A 17,876-nucleotide genomic window follows, 5' to 3' on the forward strand; every position below is an offset into this window, starting at 1 on the left:
ATGTTTTTGACCGTGATCGAGCCAATGCAGTGACGCTTGTAGACATTCCGTCTTTTCTCGTGGTTTTTGCTTTTTGTATTCTTTCTTGTGATGAAACAACTTACTTGGCTTGGAGCTGCTAGACGTTTATATAACTAATAGATATATGAGGAGTACCAGGTGTCAGGTGATGTATTATTACGTATATTATACACGTGCATCCGAGGAGGAATGGGAATATGAATAATATTTAAAAACAAGCATACAATATACAAACTGTATAACTTCCAAATAATTAATAATAATTCTATTTTTTCAACAGAAGCAACAACTAGGATAGGGATGTGAAGTAGTGTATTATACCGTTATATGATATCGTTTAATTGTTATTTTACTACAGTCGTCGAAAACAAACACTCACAAACGACAGAGAAGCCTATAATTACTTTTAATTTTTTAAACGCCATCATCAAAGGATGGTAAAGAATTTTAAGGTCACTAAAGCACTCGGATCTTCGTGGTTTGTCAACATTGTGAGAAATCACTAGGTAATCAAACTGTTAAAATGTGTCTTACCAATTTGAACTCTGAGCACTTAACAATATTATTAATAATTCAAAAATAGAGCCATTAAAGCTGGTTTATATTTTTATAAAATAAGTAAAAAAACATAGTATTATATACCTATTATATTTTATTTTCACAATATGAGTAAAAAAAATATATTTTATATAGAGCTAGTGTCCCGTGAGGATTTACTCATTGCTATATCTCCAGAGATTATAAATATATCATACATCTGTTTTTTTTTATTAGTCACAGAGACAAGGACTACATATATTTTATATTTTAATTAAATTAAATTTTTTGGCAATAAAGTTAAAGTTAAAAGTTATTTTTTTATTTTTGAAACAATTGAAGATAGCCATAAGAGTATTATAGAGTTTATTTTTGTAAATATTTTGAATTTTCGACATTTTATTTTCATTAATCTCATGATTTTTAATATTTTTCTTAGTTGATGGGTAAAATGAAAAAAAATTGTTTTTTGTCCGGGCGGCGAGTCCTCCTCTACAGCTAATGGGTAATCCTAACGGGGCACCCTCTATATTTTTGTGTAAAGAAATTGAATTAAATTGTTAAGATATTATTAGTGCGTAGTAAAAGATAATAATAATAATATGGAAGCTTATAAATTACAATATACCTAATTCAATCAATAAAATGAATGAATAATATAATGATATAATAGATAAACATATTTAACGGTGCTTCTCAATCGTCACTTGAGATCTCTAAAAAGTAAAGGTGCTATCAAAGTTTTATCAAAAATAAAAAAGAAAAAATAACAAAATATAAGATCTTAAAAAAATAGGTAAGTCTAGGTAGGTAGGTATTCTTATCGTTATTAAAATTATACTTGCAATAATAAATTAATAAATAGGCAAAAACTAATTGATATAGGATATGAGATACGTTTTGATATTAATAATAAGTTACAAAATTGTATAGGTAGTATTGTTGTTAAACAACTATATATAATATGTTAATTTTTGTAAGTTTGTACGAAACATATTAAGTTTAATTACTAATTTTTAGTATTAAAATATAGAATTCCGTAATGGTAATCAAAATAAAATGATTTATTTTTATGAGTAGATAAGTGGAAAAATTGGTTATGTGGAACAATATTTGTGAATATAATTACTTTATATAAAATGTTAATTTCTTGCAGGTGTATTCGTAAGCTCGAAGTCAGTGCCGGATTGAGCGGGGGTACAGGGGGTGCTTGCACCGGGGCCTCAAGACCAAGGTTGTATTAGGGGCCTCAAGTTGAAGTCCTAAATTTTCTAACTTTCTATAACTTTTTATTATAAAATGAACAAACTTTATTATCTTAAGATGTTACTGACAAGTGACAATCATTTATTTTGGACGGTTAGAATTTTAGATACCTAATACTATTTATCATTGTTATTGTTTGTTTTACATATTTATTTGTATACACATTAATTATATATAGTATGCATCGTATACTATTTTCGTATAATCGTACTATTTATTTAATCTCAGAGGCTCGCGAAGTCGCGCTAGTGCAGTATCTTACTGGACAAACTAATAATATTTTATTTATTGTTTAATACAAACGGATTATGATTTACGGACATGCCTTGGTGCAGTGTTATTGGTTTCGGATATGTTATTTTGTACTTTTGTCAGCTTAATTTTTTGCGTACTTACTTTATATTAATTTTTCATTTGATTATTAAAAATATAAATTAGGTATCTACCTGGCTACCTACACTATCTTTTATTGACTTTTGAAAAAAAAAACATGTCTAACAGACAATTTGAAAGTGGTGCATCTATAAGACAGAGAAAAATGTTCAAAACAATGAATTAAAAAAATATAAAGAACAATTGATGAATAGTTTTGTATTCAATTCGGGTAACTGAGATACCTGATTCATATTTGTGTCATTTCATTTTAGGACAATATAGAGAATATACAGCCATTATAATTTATCATATTAATTATATTTACTCTTAAGGTTCCCGGTGCCAGTTTTTCAATATTTCCACAATTCTATAAAATTTGAAAATTAAATTTTATATTTTAGTTGCCACCTCAATTATTTTAAGACTTTTCCACTAATCTACCCGATACCTATTTAGGGGGAGGGGGGTTGATAAGGTGTATTATATCGAAAAAAATGACTTTACGGGAATAGCTCTCAAGCTTTGTAGAAATATCGGATTTTAATGACTATTTTTTTTATCTGAAAGAAGAAAAATTCCTACAACCCACATCGATCTCTGATTTTGTATTTTATTTCAAATAATTGTATTAAAAATGTTGTAAAAAAAATGGTTTTTATCTTGTGTTTTTTTTTTTGACATATTAGAAAGTTTGAGAATAAAATATTGAAAAACAGAGATCGATGCGGGCTATAGAATTAAAAACAAAATTATGAAATTTGGTTGATTCTACAAGGTGGTATAGTTATTCCCGCAGAGTGTATTTTTGAGGACAAAATGGCATCGGCACCGGGCGCTTTAATTTATATTATACTAGCATAGAAGCATACATTAATGATTAATACATCATATCTAAGCATGGTATAATAGGTATGAGAACAGTGAGTGAATGTATAGTTTCATAATTCACCTACTAAATTATGGAATTTAAATGTTGTGTTTTTTAGTTTGTTTGATAAATCAACACGACAAAACGTATCAAATAAATAGGTAAGTGTAATGTCAAGAAAATTTGTTTTTAAGGGGCCTCTAGTTGATAGTTGCACCCCGGCCTCCTGAGGCTTAGACCCGGCACTGCTTGAAGTGTTGGTCTACTAAAGTCCTATAGACAGGGTTAGGTTAAACATTTGAGGTATGGCGAGCATATCAACTTCTTTAGTATTTTCGATTTAGTCGTTCCAGAGAGATGCAAATCTAACAGTATTCTTTCAAGATTAAGACATAATGTCTATTTATGTATTAAAATACTGATTTACGAACTTCTTTTGGGCATTTTGCGTTTGAAACCAGAGTTTGGAACTTCATGCTCCAGTTCAATCTAATCTAAGAAAAAAAAAACAACTTCCTACCTACATTAATTTGAAAGGAAATTCTAGAGTGCGTGAATGTATACATAAATAAAGTACAATGTATGCGTATTTTATATATTTATGGCTTAAGCATTGACAGTAAGAACTGGCTCTGTACTCCCATTGATTATAATACACGGCGGTAACCCTCTAGAAATCGTTTCTATCCAACACATGAATAATATATTGATTTCCTCGTTATTTTTTGGAGTTGTTCTAAAAATGTTTTTTTTTTTAAAAATCATTCGTTCACATAAAAATAAACTTTACTATACTCACAAGATGATAAGATCAGAATTAAATGAATGCAATTCGATTAAATCTCTTAAAAACAACGTTTCAGCAATATGTTTTGTTTGTGAACTGTAATCATCAAATTGATTCTCTGGAAAATAAATTGAAGTTCTTATAAAAAGTAATTTTTGTACGGATAATTAACACACAATATATTACCTTTGGAAGCCGCGCGTTCCAATAAAGAATTGAAATATGTCATTGTTGTAGGACCAGTGGTGTTTGCTAAAATGATGTCCAAATAGTCGAAATCAATTCTATACATTTTTAACAATTGTTTTAATCTGTAAAGAAAAGTGTGTTTTATACTTTAATATTTTGTTGTTGGCTTTATATTTAACTACTCATGGGAAATACACAAATAGTCTACATGACTCTATTATATCACAAGAAGTCGAATATAATATTATTTATTTTTTTTTACTTTTTAGGTGGTTTAACTATAGTGGATAATTTTCCAAAACAGCTTGTATTGTTATTTCTTTGAAATAAACAAATATTAAATTTTAATATTAAAAAAATGCATACCTTAAGTTGTTTAAATAAATTTATAATAACTATTACGAGTAACTATAACAGTACCTATACTAGTTTAACCCAATTGTAAAAAACCCGACAGGCCCCTATAAACTTTTGAAGTGTAAAAAATGACTACTCTAGTCTAATAGACTTGCACATAAGTTAGGTATTTTAAAACAATTTTTTAGTCATTCTTTATGATTCACAAATGTAAAATAAATGTAGGAAAAGTGGAAATCATTCTCCAATATCCGGTCTTGAGTCTTGGCTCTAACACTATTCCAGAAAATGTTCCTAGAAAAATTAATAGAAAGTAGGCAGAGATTAAAATCTTAACTACTCGACTTAGTCATTCCAGGAAAAAAATTATATCTATTTAAATCTCAGCTTATAAAGTGTCACTAGAATATGGGAGGTTGCCTTTATTTAATCAATCATATCAAGTTATATCACATTAGCCATTAGGTATAACGGAAAATTGTATATTATGCTTATCAGTAGTACACATAGGATTTCTTTTCAGAGGAGGTAGTGCTGACAATAATTTTCCAGTAATTACATACTACTTCACCATAGAAGAGAAGGCCATTTTGTAGAAATACATTTTCATGAAAGAAGACATTTCGGGGGCGGGGGTGAGTTTTGATCCCTTATCCATTCTCTCTGGGCTTTCCTCTGATGTATATTGCAAATTATAAATTTACAGATTGTTTACATTTACATTAAATTAAAAAATGTAGTTATAAACTATTGAAAACTACAATACAATAAATACTGTGGATTATAAAAATAATATATCCCTATTTGTAGCTCAAGCAAGCATATTATAAGAATGCCTACTATAATAATTAATAAATAATAATTACTAATTTGATATTTTTAAAGTAATACATTTTTCATAAAACTATAGTTTTTACTTGTTTTTTTCTTCAGACAAACACTCAAATCTGTTTGTTACTCCAAAAATTCGAAATTTACAATTCTTCCACGTATTACTATGTTTCAATATATATGCAATGATTAACGATAAACCTAAATAAAATTTGAAGACATTTTTATTATTTCCAATAAGTTATATAGATTATATAAGATAATTTACTTTGAACAGAAGTACTTATTTAATATACCAACCTCCATCGTTGTACAACCACCACACATCTACTGTCCCATGACTTTGTTTCTTCTTCTCGAAGGAAAATTGCTTGTTTTTTATTTTTACAAAGCAATCAGCCACCCTGCAATTATTTTCCTATATTATATGCTAATCACTAATCATGCTATAACTAATAAGTTTGTAAATGTCACCACTGTGCAATTATGTTAAATTAAAACATATTTTAAAAAATAAAAATAAATACCTTTTAATTTTTTTTTTTTTAAATTGATTTTAAACCTGGCAACTATGGCCATTAGCTGTTTGTAGGGGGTATGGTTTGATTTGAACACGTGTGTGTATGTGTGGCAAGGATTTTTCACTAAAAACAAGAGTGGTCACTGGTCACCCATCAGGGAACTAGTGACACCTGCCGGTGCTTGTACTCAGAACACATTTCGTAACTGAATTCAGCCACCACGCCACTCCAAGCCACTATATGTCTAATTGTATACGTTATTATGTATAGAAACTTAAATAAATTAAATAACTTTATTTGTTTATAATTTACAGGACATTTTTAAAATTTGTATGAAAGTATACCTACTCATATTTTGGTATTTTTTTTAAATATTGTATCAAGGATGATATCTTTATTAACCTCTCATCAAAAACAAAAACAAACACTATACATTTTTTTTTTATTAAATCCATTACATGTTAATTAAAATTGTAACTGTTAGTTGAATATATTTTTCGTTTTTAGAGTTATCAATTTTAATAATAAATAAATTGTAAATATTGATATTGGTATAACCACGGCAACGTATCGATCGGATGGTCATAGACATACAAACAGACTGATACACGGGGGATATAAAATGCCAAAACGTATAACTAAACAAGTTAGGAAAACTCACTATACAAGCGTGCTGAATTTCCTGTTTCTAAAAGTATTTGTATACAACATAATAAATTATAATTCCATATACTATTTGTGAACAGTACCTTCCTAACTACAGATAATAAATAAATACCTTAATATCTACATTTGTAACTATAAATGTATTGCAGGGGCGGTCTGGGAATAAAAATTGGTCCCTGGGAAACAGAAAATTCAGCCCAATTTTGGGCTAATAATAAAATATTTGTAAATTATCGAGCCAAATTTATTTAAGCAGTCCAAATTTTTGCTGGCCCCAGACAGGGACCACCCACCCGCCACCTAAGCCAGTCAACTCCTGAAGTACTGGTAACTAACGAACGGACACAATGGACAATAAGGCGTTTTGAATTTGTGTTAAAACACCTAAAACCTAAAAAACTAATACAACTTTAAAATAAATAATAATATAAGTTATTTATACTTTTGTTGATTTTTAATATTTTGATTTGATTGCGTTTTGTACAAAATTTCTTCATTTTTGTCTAAGTGCTTAAAATCTTGAATTAATAAATTCTGATCATCATAACTCTCGGTTGATGACACACGAACCATGATTGTTGACATGTTATTCATATTTGCCACACTAATTAGGAAATTTTGCATTATTACATATATTAAATGTGTTCAGGAACGGATCCAGAGCAAAGATCTGAGGGGGGGGGGGGCAATGATTTTTTTACAACACAAATACAATTATGATAAAATATTATACTTTACTAAAAATGTTGTCATAATAGTAGGTATAGGTAATCAATGTGATAAATAAATTATTGATTATTTAATATATAAAGCGACAATGTGAAAAGAAGTTTAGATTTTGTTTATTTGTTATTTAATATATAATATTTATATTTATAAAAAATATGTCTGGGGGGGGGGATGGCCCCTAAGCCCCCCATGGATCTGTCCCTGAATGTGTCAATTATTTTAATATAAAGTATTTTAAATTATACCTACTTAAAAATATTTAAATAAGTCTGAAGATCTTGAAACGGGCAATTTAGCCAATCAGACTTGTATCCAATCATTGCTATATTTGGTCTCAATTGTCCATGTCCGCAGCTATACATCATATGAGTTGCTAAATCCAATTCTATATTATCAATGACAACATATAGGGATTTGATTCCAGAATTTCTTAACCATCGAATTCCTTTATCAAGGCATATTTTCTTTTGTCTCGGTGACAGTGATATCTTCAAAAAATAAAATATATTCACAATTTTAATATTTAAAACAGTTACACATTTTATCATTTTTCGTTATATCTAACCTTTTCAATATTGACACACATTTGTACACCATTGTTCTTAGTTATCAAATGAGCTAAAGAAACTAACTTTTTTCTTGACTCAGGGTTTCCAGAAAATACAATTAAATTAGGTAAATAATTTTTGATATGGTATTGAATAGAATTGGCCTTGTACACGTTTCTTATAACTGTTTTTATTTGTTGTGTTTGCTTAGAAGATCCCCAATTAATCTCTTTATTTAAATTAAATTGTATTAATAGAAATATCGTTTAGTTTATTTGTTAGGTTCATTACACAAGCAATTTAACAAACCTTTATTTTTTCTGCTAGCAAGTATGTACAAAAGACATATAGCACAACCAACAATTGCTGACATTTTTTGATCAATAAATATCATTACTATAATGCATACAATAGCACCAGCAAGGCTTAACCATTTGTTATAAAACTTAAAACATATTTAATAAATATTGATTGTTATAAAATATAAATATAGGTAGTTAACCTTAACTATTTACAACCATAAACGGAAAATTTTCTCTTAATACTACTCAACAGGCCAATCATGATTCTGTTACTTTAAGTCTTAAGCTAATAGTTCAGGTATTTAAAAAATCCGAACATTGAATCAGCATTATCGATATTCCTATTCGACCTAACATTTATTATTAAATCTATTCTCACCAGTCACCGCTGTATTTAATACTTAAATTATTCCATATTCAATATAACCACCTTATATTATACTGTCAATAATTTATTTTTCTATCCCATTTATTCTGTATAATTATAATCTGTAATTGTTGAGCTAGGTATATTATTACTTCTTGTAGAAATCTTATAAAAAATATATATGTATGTATATTGTAGGTATATATTATTTACTGATGAGTAAGTACCTTGTATGTTGGCCTCCAACCCAAAGGCTTAAAATATGCAACATGAAATGTACACAAATTTAACATAGCGTATGAAGATAAATAAATAGTTGAGATCAATGAGGCAATATCATTTAATTCACCTGAAAAATTCATATTAATAATTTTAGATTATTCCGAAAAAAATAATGATTACATTTATTTTGCTAATTCAAACAAATTGTATTAATTTTTATATTATGTTAGTGAAAATAAGTTTAATTTTTCAGAAAAATTGTATTAAGTATTTATACTTTTAGAAGTAAAAATATAAATTTATTATTTTTGTCAAATACAGATAATTCGATCAAATTCTCTACCTACATAATTTGTTGTAATTCACATTGAGACATAAAAAGTTAATTATTGTATTCGACCTATAACCTATTATATACAAAACAATCGAAAATATCGAACCCTATTAAATCCTGTATAGAATATAGTAAAATAATATTTAAACACAATAATAAATTGTTTTTCTAACATCGAATTTTAATTTAATAAAGCTGAAAGATGTAAAAATACATTTTAAGATTTAAAATATTACATTATACTTAATATCATGTAGGGGTTGGTAATAATTGTAATTAGAATACTGTTAATAAATATATATATTGTGCAATAACTAATATGTATAACTTATTTAACTAACCAAGCCTCTACCTAGATAATATTATCTTCTAATTATTAAAGAAAATTTTTCAAAATAATGTATTTACTATTTAATGGTACATAGGTATTATAGTATATAACAGAGCCACATTGGTGTATAATCTGTATACACCATAAGGGACCACAGTATAGGATTGTGGTGTCTTATGGTTTTAAATCCAAGTCATGTATTCGTTTTAGAAAAATGATTTTTCCTAGAATCGATAAAATATTTATAGACATTTTACTTTGTAAGTATATTGATAATACTACTTATTACTTGTTAGTCATTAATACTATATTAATCCTTTGACAGAAATGTAGAATATATTTAAATTTGATAAAATAATAGTTTCTCTTGAAGTTTAATCAATAATCATTATTGATCAGTGATCACTAAAAATCAGAAATCGACTTAAATAAAATGTAATAACGTATACATAAAAATTATACTTTAATACCTATAATAAGTAATATCGATGACACAAACATGGCAAACAAATGTGCACGATAGGGTTCTTTACTTTCCCCATAGCCTTTTGCTAAATATTTAAGAAGTGGATAAACATCATCTTGTCCCATTCTTTGTAACAACTTTGGAACGGATATTAATGCGGTTAAAGCTGTACTAATAGTAGCTCCAAAACAACCGAAATATATGGTAATCGGCCACAACGAAATCGACTGCATCAGCTAAAACATCAAAATATTAATATTGATTTACATGTATAACAGATGTACATTAATTATATTTATAATAAATTTACATTTATGTCATTGTACAATCCTTTGGTGCAATTTCTAAACGAACAATCTAAAAAAGATCCATTTTGAAATTCGGTTTCAATGCCGCTCGCTTCTCTTAATTGAACCGATCCAGGTACTACTATTAATACAATATACGAAGTTATAGTAATGAGAATTGATAATAATGTTCCTTTTGGTATTGCAGCACTAGGATCCTAAATTAATATTGAGTTTATTGTCAATTGATCACTTGTCGAATTAATATTATTTTGTGTACTTTAAGATCTCCCGATATATTTGCTCCAGCTTGTATACCAGTTACAGATGGAAAGAAAACTGCAAAAATTGTAAAAAAAGAATGCTGAACGTCTTTTTCTATCCTATAGTCTGAATGCCAGTTTTGTTTGAAGGTTTCCACTGGAATGTAATGTGAACTCATGTTAATAATTGTGAACAATAATTAATAAATGTAGTAGGTAATGAAATATATTACTGTTAAATCCAGTGAATCCTGATGCCTTTGCTAAATTAGTCTGTGGGCCATTAATTGAGCCAATAATTACGTTAAAAATACCGACAACTATGGCTACCAGAAGAGCATTTTGTACCTGAAATAAAAAGCTTTTAAACATTTTAATAATTTGTGAAATGTATTTGTATACAGACTTCAGCTTCTCTATCCATGCCAATACAACAAAGTATACTCATAACTATTATAGATACTACTCCTAATGCTCTGAAATTTAAATTTGAATCTAATATTTCTGAACCTCTTGAGTTTAGTAATGATTTTAAAGATAAACAAAATCCAATTGTGTTCATTGCCGCAGAAATTGTATTAGCAAATGCTAATAGGATACCAATTGACGCTCCAATTTCCGGACCAATTGATCGGGAAATAATGAAATAAAGACCCCCTGCATAAATAAAATAATAATTAATTATTTAATAAATCTATCGGATTCAAAAGTATATTTTTATTAGAAAAACAGAAAGGAGACGGAAGTAGTATATATATTTTCAATATTTATACTTTTGGTACTAAAAAAATGAAGGTCATCGTTGAAACAAATAACATATTTAAATAAATATTGGGGCCTTTTTTTGTTTACATTTTAATCTTAATCTATCTTAACTATATTGAAGCCTGAGATTGTTAGTGACTACTGACTATTCATATCTAGGTAAATTAAGAATATAAAAAAACTAATTATATTTCATTCTTCTAGTTTTAGGTTATTCACAAAGTTTTTAAAATATAATAATATAGTTATAGATTATAATTTAAATCGATTATTATACCACCTACGTTAGAAATTTTAAAAAGTGACTAACAAGTTACAGTTTAAATAAATTATATACATTGTTTTTTTTGTATCGCTACGTTAATTATTATTTATATTTACACAAATATTTATTGTATGGTTAGGTTATGTAGGTACATTAAAAATAAATTTAAATTTGACTACTTTAAAATAATTCGTTAAATTGGTCGAAAATTACGAGAAAACTACAACTACCTAATTAAGCTACTCAGTTAGTTTATAAACAGAGAAAGAGAAACTATAGTTAAGTCAATATTACCGACAAAATAGTTGATAACTTTAACTTTCTAACTAGTTAGTGACCATTCTTGGCTATTGTGTAGGACGAATATTTTCGTAATTAAAATGTTTTAAAAATATTTCGGAATAACATTATCATTAGATACTAAATACTGTCTGGGTGACATCCAAATAAATACAATTTATGGTTCGGTAGGTACCTGAATTCTGTTTGTATGTTGTTTAGGTAGATAAACATAGAAAATATATTAAACCACAAATAGAACAAGTACCTTTAAATATGCCAATTATATTTGTATTACTGTTGAATAAATCGAGTTGTATTAAATATTACTATATAGGTACCTATATCATATACATATGCCTATGTAATTTTAATTAGATTTATGATATTTTTAATTGTTATAAAATAATACCTCCTTTTACTTTTCCATTTGTGCTAATCGCAGACAGTGAAAAAGTGGTGATTAATATTATAAGCAGTGCAATCAAAATAATAATGATTGAATGAAATATTCCAGCTTGTCCTAAAATCCACTGCATCCTTAAGAAAAGCATCACGCCCCAGATGCTGAGTAGACATGGAATCAACACGCCTTTGACCCATCCCAGTTTTATTCCTGGGCTCACTTCTACTTTGTTTTCTTCTTCACGATATAATTCATTGAACGATTGAATCTTTAAATAAAATAAGACATTATTGTAAAATTAGTTAAATAAAAGGTGGACAAGTGGGTATGGCTCAGTTGTACAATGTACATAGTTGTCAAGCATGTAGTTGAAATATACTAATATGGATGTGTTATATTTTAATTCGATAATAAATCATTAAATAAGAAAAACGATGCTGAACAGAGACGTTGTATCATACTAGCATAGGTAATTGTATGAATAATCAAATATTAAAATTTTAAAAAAAGGTGGCCAAGTGGGTGTCGCTCTGCTGTACAGAAGGTTACAAGTCGGTCACTGTAATGGATGGTGTTAAATTTGAATTCAATGATATAATATCATTGTATAAGAAAAACGATTTTGAGCGAAAACGGTCAGTCATCCTATATTACTATATTAATAAGTATACAATATATTATTGATGATATTATTGTGAATAAAGTAATTTATATATAACCTATTTACGTGGAACATCGTTTTAAATTTTCAATCCTTAACTATAAAAGTTGAACATTTTATAAATTTTTAACTACAAAATAATTATTAAATTTTAAATTTGATAAATTTTGTCTAAATTCAAACTTTAAATGCTTTTAAAAAAAAATTGTGCCTATTCATTTTTAATATTTTTCAACTGCTATTGTATCAATATATCAGGAGCTTTGAATTCCATTTTCACGATTTTTTACCCAACAAATAATATTGATATTTATTGAAAAAATCTAAAAAAATTTAAAACTGACAATGTCCGTAAACAGCTCAAAGTCAAATTATTTATTAAGGTGTATAGGAAATGCTAATATAAACATTAGTGACATTTTCAAGTATCTACAGTAATTCGTTTTTTAATTACAACAAAATAAGAAAATCGTTACATGAGAAATCAAGTGAATATCAAATGTTGTAAACATTTAATTTGACTTTCTTCTAGAAATTATTTTTTTGTTAAAGGTAGACAAACTTATGAGGAATCTTGTATTACATTTTAAAATCTTAGATTTAAAAAGAAAATTTTTCATGAATTTCTAACTCAAAATAAATTACAAATGTTCGTCATTTTTACGTATTTTGTCAATATTTGAACTTTTTATGCTTATAAAAAAAAATTGTGACTTTGGATTTTTAATTTTTTTCATCTGCCTTTGAAACAATATACTAGGCGCCTTCTATTAAATAACCATACAAATAAAATTATATTGATATTTGTAGAAAAAAAAACTAAAAAAAAGGTGGATAAGTGGATGTCGCTCTGCTGTACCGTAGGTTACAAGTGGGCTACTGTAATGGATGGTGTTAAATTTGAATTTAATGATATAATATCATTGTATAAGAAAAACGATTCTGAGCGATAACGGTCCGTCAACCTATGATATTACCAAGTATATTTGATGATATTATTGTGAATAAAGTAATTTATATATAACCTATTTACGCGGAGCCTTGTTTTAAATTTTCAATCCTTAGCCATAAAAGTTAAACATTTTATACATTTTTAACTACAAAATAATTAATAAATTTTAAATTTGATAAATTTTGTCAAATTTTGAACTTTAGGTAAATGCTTATGAAAAAAAATTGTGCCTATGTATTTTTAATATTTTTCAACTGCTATTAGAACATCAGGAGCCTTATATTAAATTTTCACGCTTTTTTACCCAACAAATAAAATTTTATTGATATTTATAGAAAAAAAAACTAAAAAAATTGATAACTGATAATGTCCGTAAACAGCTCAAAAAGAGTCAAAATATTTTCAAAATGTTATCGTGTATAGAAAATGCTAATATAAACATTCAGTGAAATTTTCAAGTATCTACAGTCATTCGTTTTTTAATTACAATAAAATAAGAAAATTGTTACATGAGAAATCGAGTGAATATCAAATGTTGTAAAAATATAAATTTCAGACGCTCATAAAAATTTAATTTAAGTTTCTTGTAGACATTTTTTTTTTTTTGATAAATGTAGACACTTATGAGTAATCTTATATTACATTTTCAAATCATAGATTTAAAAAGAAAAATTTTTATGAATTCTCAACTCAAAATAATTTGCTAATTTTCGTGATTTTTCCGTATTTTGTCAATATTTGAACTTTAAATGCTTATAAATAAAGACTGTGACTAAGGATTTTTAATTTTTTTCATCTGCCTTTGAAACAATAACCTAGGAGCCTTCTATTCAATTTTCAAGCTTTTTTACTCAACAGGTAAAATTTTATTGATATTTATAGAAAAAAACCTAAAAAAAATGGAAATTGACAATGTCCGTAAACAGCTCAAAATAAGTCAAAATATTTGGAAAATGTTATGGTGTATAGGAAATGCAAATATAAACATTCAGTCAACATTTCATGTCCCTACGGTTATTTGTTTTAGAGTTACACCAAAAACTAAAATTGATTTTCTCAAAAACAGATTTTGCGTAAAAATTTCCGTTTTTCCTTAATTTTTCTTTTCATATCGCTTTTGAAAACTACTGGGAATTTTTTACTTTTGACCCCCCAAACTACCAACTAGATTCACTTTCCTATCAGAAAAATGACTGTTGAAGAAAATCCAAGCATTTTTACTGTCCTAAAAGGTGATGTCAGACACAAAAATAAAAAAATAAAAATATAAATAAAAAAATTTAAAAAAAAAACACACAACATTGTAAAATCAATACATTCATCACTCCGCTCAGAATTTAAAATAAATAAAATCGGAAATTTCTCTTGGCTATAAATAGTGTAACTTTCCAGTTAACCTTTTCTTTTTGATAGAGGCAGAACAAATTGTTGAGAACTTTCTATTAAAATGTCAAATATTGGCTATGAAAATAAAAACTTTTATGAATTTCTAACTGAAAACTAATTTACATAATTTGAAAAAATTATCATGGCTATAAATAGCTCAAAAAGACTCAAAATAGTTTGATAATTTTACCTTGTATGGAAAATATTAATATAAAATGTAATATTTGGTGAACATTTCAAGTGTCTACGGTTATTCTTTTTGGAAATACAACAAAATATTAAAATCAATTAATTTCTTCGATAATTGACTGCTGAATTTCAAATTTTGTAAAACTTTATAGTTCAAACGCTCATAAAAATTAATGTTCTTCAGGACACATTTTTTGTTATAGGTAGAAAAACATATGTAAAATATTTTATTAATATTTTTAATCTTAGTTATGAAAATAAAAACTTTTATGAACTTCTAACTGAAAAATAAATTACAACATTTTAAAAATTTCCCATGGCTATAAAGAGCTTAAAATGAGTCAACATTGTTCAAAAATTTTACCGGGAATTGAAAATAATAATTTTAACATTTGTTGAAAATTTCAAGTGTCTAGGGTCTATTTGTTTTTGAATTACAACAAAATATCAAAAATCGATAGATGAAAATACGTTAATTTACCCCTGGAAAATCCAATAATGTAAATATTTTAAATTCAAACGCAATTTGGCTAATATTATTTAAAAAAATGTTAATTTATAAAATTACTATAGTAGCTGTTTTTTAATAATTTTAAAAATCCAAAGAGATTGTTGAGATAAAAATGGAATTTTTCGCAAAAGTTATAATATAATAAGTACCTACCTTAAATTAATACAAATATATTTTAAAAAACAAAAAAATATCATAAAAAAAGTTAATTATTTAATTAATTTGAATAAAACCACACGGAATAAGCATAGTTGAAGAAATGTAGTTTGTGGATTGTAATTTGTAACTTATAAAAAATGTAATTTCTAGTATAGAACTATAAAAATCAATACAATTAAAAATATTTCAAATTATATATTATTTTATATTATGTTTTATTAGTATAGGTACCTGATCAATCCATGGACGCCTTTCGTTTTTTATTTCTTCGTGATCTGACATGTTTTTAAGCTTTCAAAATTATAACTGTTACATAAAAAAGTGGAGCTTTATATAATGTATAGTAATTGAGTCATTGTTTTAATTAATTAAATAACTTGTACAAAAACATTGGGAATAATAATATTATACTGTGAAAGTTCACGAGATCTTCAAACTAGATAAAAACGATGGAATATTTTACTAGGTATACATGTCTCTAGAGAGGCTATAATAATTAAAATTTTGAACAAAACGAACTGGCCATAAAATGTATAATTGTTGTACTTATGATAAGAAAGTTAATTGTTTTATTTTAATATTTTAAATTGTAAACATTAATTTAATATTTTAATAATTATTATCGTAATAATAATAATAAAAATATAGGTATAGGTAATCAACAACATACAAATAAATGAAATGCGTGAAAAATGAAAGTATCGTTCAAACAATAGTGTACCTAGTTACTGCACATGTCAATTAGTTAAGTTCTTTAAAATACTATACAGGTATCATTCACCTATTGGCTAATCAGTATTTGAACACAATAAAAATAATATCTAAAAACTGAAGGCAGATCCTAAAAAAAACGTTTTTATGCACTAAAAAACAATAGACAACGAACTAACAATCGATATAGTTGATTTTATACCGTTGATTTAAGTGAGAAATAATTTATTAGATTAACAAACAAGTATTATGCTACCAAAAAATCAAATATAATCAAGGAAACACAAACAACGACGGTTTTCTGTACGCAAAATGCACGCGTAGCTTTTTTCAATATTAACTACCTACCTGAAATAGAGTGAACTGGCCATCAAACTTTCCCGTGTTCTATGTTATATAATATATACACAAAGGTATTGTATATTTTTAATTTTTATAAAAGCTAGAAGTCATTCTTTTTATTTGTAATCATGTAACTTGAGAATGACTTAATATACATTTTTTATTTTTAGCACAAGTCACTCGTTTTGTTTGTACTTATTCAATTTTATGCTTTTAAAAATTAATAAAAATATTCATATTTCACGTTATTTTATAATATGATAGGATTTAAGGAAGAGTGAAGTTTCAGGAATATATCTGCTTTTATGGTGTACATTGTACAACTTTCTATCTAAACTTAAATGTTTTATTCATAAAAAATGTTTATTCATTCAATATTTATTTGCACACTATAGGTATTATAGGTTACCTATCTTTTTTAAAAAACATCATCCTGTAGGCTGTAGCATATGAAATAATAGTTGCGTTACTATGTGAAAATAGTATTTATCTTAACAAAAAAGTGATGTATAAATTAAAATATAGGTATATAAGGATACAAGTTATTTTACTGAGAAAATGTGTATATTTTACGTTAAAAAACCTCTATTATGACAATAAGACAATTATTCATTGAATATTGTATTTTAATAATGTTAATATTATAGATATGAAATTCGATTATCAACTAATGATATATTTTACTGGTTAGCTCACAAAATACAAATATGTATTAACACATAACATTAAAAATAATGCATTTTAAAATTAAAACTACGACTATTTAATGATAGACTAAAGTTATTATTACTTGTGATTTGTGGTTGGGAAATGGAGTAGCTAGGATAATATATTAGATATTGATATGAGTATCGTAATTCGTAATAATAAGTCTAAAAATAAGTTATTAAGGTTGAAATCTTCTTCATTTTTTTGAAAAAGTAAATGTATTCATTTAATACACATGTCATTATTTTTTTTATGTTCAATTTCATATATTATAG

The 17,876-nt window shown here is 26.4% G+C and overlaps 1 protein-coding gene across 1 annotated transcript; it reads right to left on the minus strand.

Annotated features, from left to right (window-relative positions):
- Positions 1-601: 601 nt before the first annotated feature.
- Positions 602-16,122, minus strand: LOC132940959 (bumetanide-sensitive sodium-(potassium)-chloride cotransporter-like). Its single transcript, XM_061008777.1, has 17 exons — positions 16,072-16,122; positions 11,989-12,250; positions 10,674-10,924; positions 10,501-10,615; positions 10,285-10,424; positions 10,028-10,222; positions 9,722-9,953; positions 8,592-8,713; positions 8,005-8,140; positions 7,713-7,924; positions 7,397-7,635; positions 6,861-7,022; positions 5,532-5,635; positions 5,318-5,432; positions 4,041-4,165; positions 3,867-3,972; positions 602-3,803 (listed from the first exon to the last, which is right to left on the minus strand). Exons 1-17 carry the CDS (start codon positions 16,120-16,122, stop codon positions 3,674-3,676), a joined length of 2,697 nt encoding a protein of 898 aa, XP_060864760.1. The 3' UTR covers positions 602-3,673.
- Positions 16,123-17,876: the final 1,754 nt, after the last annotated feature.

This window comes from Metopolophium dirhodum, chromosome 3, assembly GCF_019925205.1.
Source record: "Metopolophium dirhodum isolate CAU chromosome 3, ASM1992520v1, whole genome shotgun sequence".
Taxonomy (NCBI): Eukaryota; Metazoa; Arthropoda; class Insecta; order Hemiptera; family Aphididae; genus Metopolophium; species Metopolophium dirhodum.

Coding starts and splice junctions, on each gene's coding strand:
- LOC132940959 (XM_061008777.1), bottom strand. CDS start 16,122: ATGTCAGATCACGAAGAAATAAAAAACGAAAGGCGTCCATGGATTGAT. Junction 10,925..11,988: donor AAATGGAAAAGTAAAAGGAG/GTATTATTTTAT, acceptor TTATTTATGCAG/GGGGTCTTTATTTCATTATT. Junction 7,636..7,712: donor TGTGTGTCAATATTGAAAAG/GTTAGATATAAC, acceptor TATTTTTTGAAG/ATATCACTGTCACCGAGACA.